Source organism: Etheostoma spectabile, chromosome 10, assembly GCF_008692095.1.
Source record: "Etheostoma spectabile isolate EspeVRDwgs_2016 chromosome 10, UIUC_Espe_1.0, whole genome shotgun sequence".
Classification (NCBI taxonomy): Eukaryota; Metazoa; Chordata; class Actinopteri; order Perciformes; family Percidae; genus Etheostoma; species Etheostoma spectabile.
This window is the reverse complement of record NC_045742.1, coordinates 16,358,700-16,361,929: the sequence shown is the minus strand read 5'-3', so window position 1 is coordinate 16,361,929 and position 3,230 is coordinate 16,358,700. Positions and strand designations below refer to the sequence as shown.

Below are 3,230 nucleotides of genomic sequence, written 5' to 3'. Positions count from 1 at the left end.
TTCCTCTTTAGCTCTCACAGCGGTGACCCTTGACCCGGACACAGCCTACCCCTGCCTGTGGGTATCCCCATGTTGCACCAGCGTCCAGGTAGGAAAAATCCAGTCCAACCTGCCCAACAACCCAGAGCGCTTCACTCTCTACAACATCGTCCTGGGCTCTAAAGCCTTCTCCTCTGGTAGACACTACTGGGAAGTGGAGGTAGGCTCCAAGACAGCATGGGGTCTGGGTGTGGCCAAAGCCTCCGTCAACAGAAAGGAGGAGATCAGCCTCTGCCCAGATGATGGTTTCTGGACCCTGGTGCTGAGGGATAACGCCGACGGCACCAGGGAGTATGAAGCATGCACTGACTCAGAGGAGAGCTTGATATATCCCTCTAAACCCCCCAGGAGGATCGGGGTCTACCTGGACTATAATCGTGGTGACGTAGGGTTTTATGATGCAGGAAACATGAGCCACCTCTTCACCTTCTTTAATGCCCAATTCAAAGAACCTGTTTTGCCGTACTTTAATCCCTGGCCGATAATCAACGGACAAAACCGGGAGCCGCTCACCATAGTAACCCCACACTGGGGATAGTTGTTCTCTTTAACAGAGGACCTATTGTGAATGAAACTGCAGAACAAAATTCAGCCACTGATAAACTTCGATGGATTCATCTTATGAGCTTTCACACGTGTGCCTTGTCATAAAGACTTGATGTGGTGGGAAGAACACGCAGGTAACCCGGAAACATTCTTGCAAGACTTGAAATAAGATTAAACTACTAAAGGACAAGACAGAAGACACTTTTAAAAGCTGTTGATATTCTATATTGTTGTCATTGTCAACAAATCCTATGAAAAGCCCAAACCCAACAGTGAATTGATGATACTTACAACTGCCAAATGTATCTTATTTCTATGTGCCATAGACCTCAATTATATTGCAAAGAATAGTGTATTCAGGCAGTTCCTTCAACCTCATGGTTCAGTTTTAGCTCTGACCTGCGTAGCCAGCTGTGAGACCTTCTATATAGACACGTGTGTGCCTTTTTAAAAATCATATCCAATCAATTGAATTTACCTCAGGTGGACTCCAAGTTGTAGAAACATCTGAAGGGTGATTAAATGAAATGGGGTCTTATGTTAATGCAATATTTAACTTTTTCTTTGTAATATATTAGCAAAAACGTCTGAACTCCTGTTTTGGCTTTGTCTGTATGGGGTAATTGATTATAGGTTGATTAGGGGAAATGCATTTAAAGACACATTAAGTTACACATTAAGTAGACATGAATGGGCTTTAAGTATTATAAAAAGTATTGAGAGCCAGACTTTGTAACGCATTGTAGGTTTTAGTCTTTATAGTTTTTTCTCCTGGATTTAAATTTCATTAGAAAAAGTTCCTACCTCTTGTAGCGCTATGAATTTACTTGCTAGTAAACATGGATGTCAACAATGCCTTTGCAAATATTTTGAAAAAAAATGCATTCAACACGTTTGTTAGACCTCAATACACACACAGCGTTTTAGTGAGTAACATTGAATGTATTGCATTGTTTAAAAGAAAACTCCACAGAACTTTAACTGGTCTCTGCAAAAAGGTTTCAGAATCATATTAACTAATTTTGCTGTAATGTCTTACTGTGTGTTTTGAAGCTGTTATGTATCCAATCCCATTATTCTAATTTTGGTACAGTTTGTCTAAATAAATTTAAGTAATGACTACTTCAATATGTCTTTCCTTTTACAAGGCACACTTGCCTCTAAATATCCTACCACACACAACCCTGCAAGAATGTTGTTTTAAAATACTTAAGTGTCTTGGAAAGTTTTGACTAGAGAAAACACTGTAGATATTTGGCATTAGATTTCAATGATTACATTTCTTCCTAAGGTTGTTGTTGTTGGTATATTTGATTCCACCAGAGGGCGCCTAACAGTAACTTTGAATGTAGCATCACTCTGCTCCTCAGTGTTCTTAATAATAATACAAATCTTTTTCTTTCTTTTAACAATTCAGAAGCCAACCTCCTCAGCCTTATAGCTTTTAGGGAAGTCTCAAAAAGTGATGCAACATTTATGTAGCCCGTTTTCACAAATCACATCAAATATGTCTGCAAATTTATGTTTACAATTCTGATACTTTCTTATGAGGAAAACGCCAGCCCCCCCCAAAAAAAAAACTTTAACAGGGTGAATAATGGAGGAAACCTCAGGAGGAACAGCAGAGGAGGGATCCCTCATGTACAGAAAAGACCAACATGACAAATCTACATTATGTAAGATCCAGATGTGGACTGTAAACCTATATGAAGTATATGATCCAGGAAGATGTCAAGCAACCTGAGCAGTGGAGGAAGAAGTCTTCAGATCCTTTACTTAAGAGGAGCAGTGTGTAGGATTTAGTGGCATCTAGCGGTGAGGGTGCAGATTGCAGCCAACTGAGCCCTCCTTTCCTCACCCCTCCTCATAGACTGGAAGAAAAGTGGATGTAGTATCCGTGACGTCATCCATTGGTCTGTAAACTGACGTTTCGAAGCCTTAAATTTTGCGATACGGGCATCGCCATCTTGCTCTTATGCAAACGGATGTGACCATTTTTGACAAGAGGGTGGAGCTGGGGAGGATGATGTGACCAAGCCAGTGAAGCTCGTTCGAGATGCTTGCCTGTAAAGTGGACGAGAACACGCGGCAGCAGCAGGGGGCAATGACAAAAATCTGCAGCGAAGTCGGACAGTTTCCAGCCGATTCCAGCAGCCTACATGCTGAACAGGAAGTCAAAGAAGCACACATCCTGTTAGGTCCGATTCTAATTTAATAAAATGTTATTGGACCCATATATCAGCTGGGTCACAGTTGGCAGTTGTTTTTATTAAGACAGAGTAGTTGCTGATGTTAATTAACAGACTGTATGTGATCCGTGATCTGAACGGGTATAGTCTCTGATCTCTTAAAGTCACTATCAGACACACGTGTTCTGTAGAGAATAAGCCGTTAAATTAGACAAATGTCAATTAAAATCTATCTGATTCAGAAACAAAAAGTTTTATATAAAACATAATTTTGAGTTGATTCTGAACCAATCAGCTGTTAAATCAGCTGGGAGGCCGGCGTTTCCCAGCATGCTTTTGGTCCGCCTGGGTCTTGAAGTCAGTTAAAAGCAGCAACGTTGCCTGCATCGCAAACCTGCGTCCACCTTGATTTTGTGAGATTATCATTGCCCACGTGTGCATGACGTCAGAGTAAGT

General features: G+C 41.2%; 1 protein-coding gene across 1 annotated transcript in view; it reads left to right on the top strand.

The window, feature by feature from the left end:
- The window catches only part of trim69 (tripartite motif containing 69), a 10,586-nt gene extending 8,882 nt beyond the window's left edge, over nt 1-1,704 (top strand). The window contains exon 6 of the mRNA XM_032528008.1: nt 12-1,704. Coding sequence (XP_032383899.1) covers nt 12-577 — 566 coding nt within the window. The 3' untranslated portion in view covers nt 578-1,704. The remainder of the gene's footprint in view (nt 1-11) is intronic.
- Nucleotides 1,705-3,230: the final 1,526 nt, after the last annotated feature.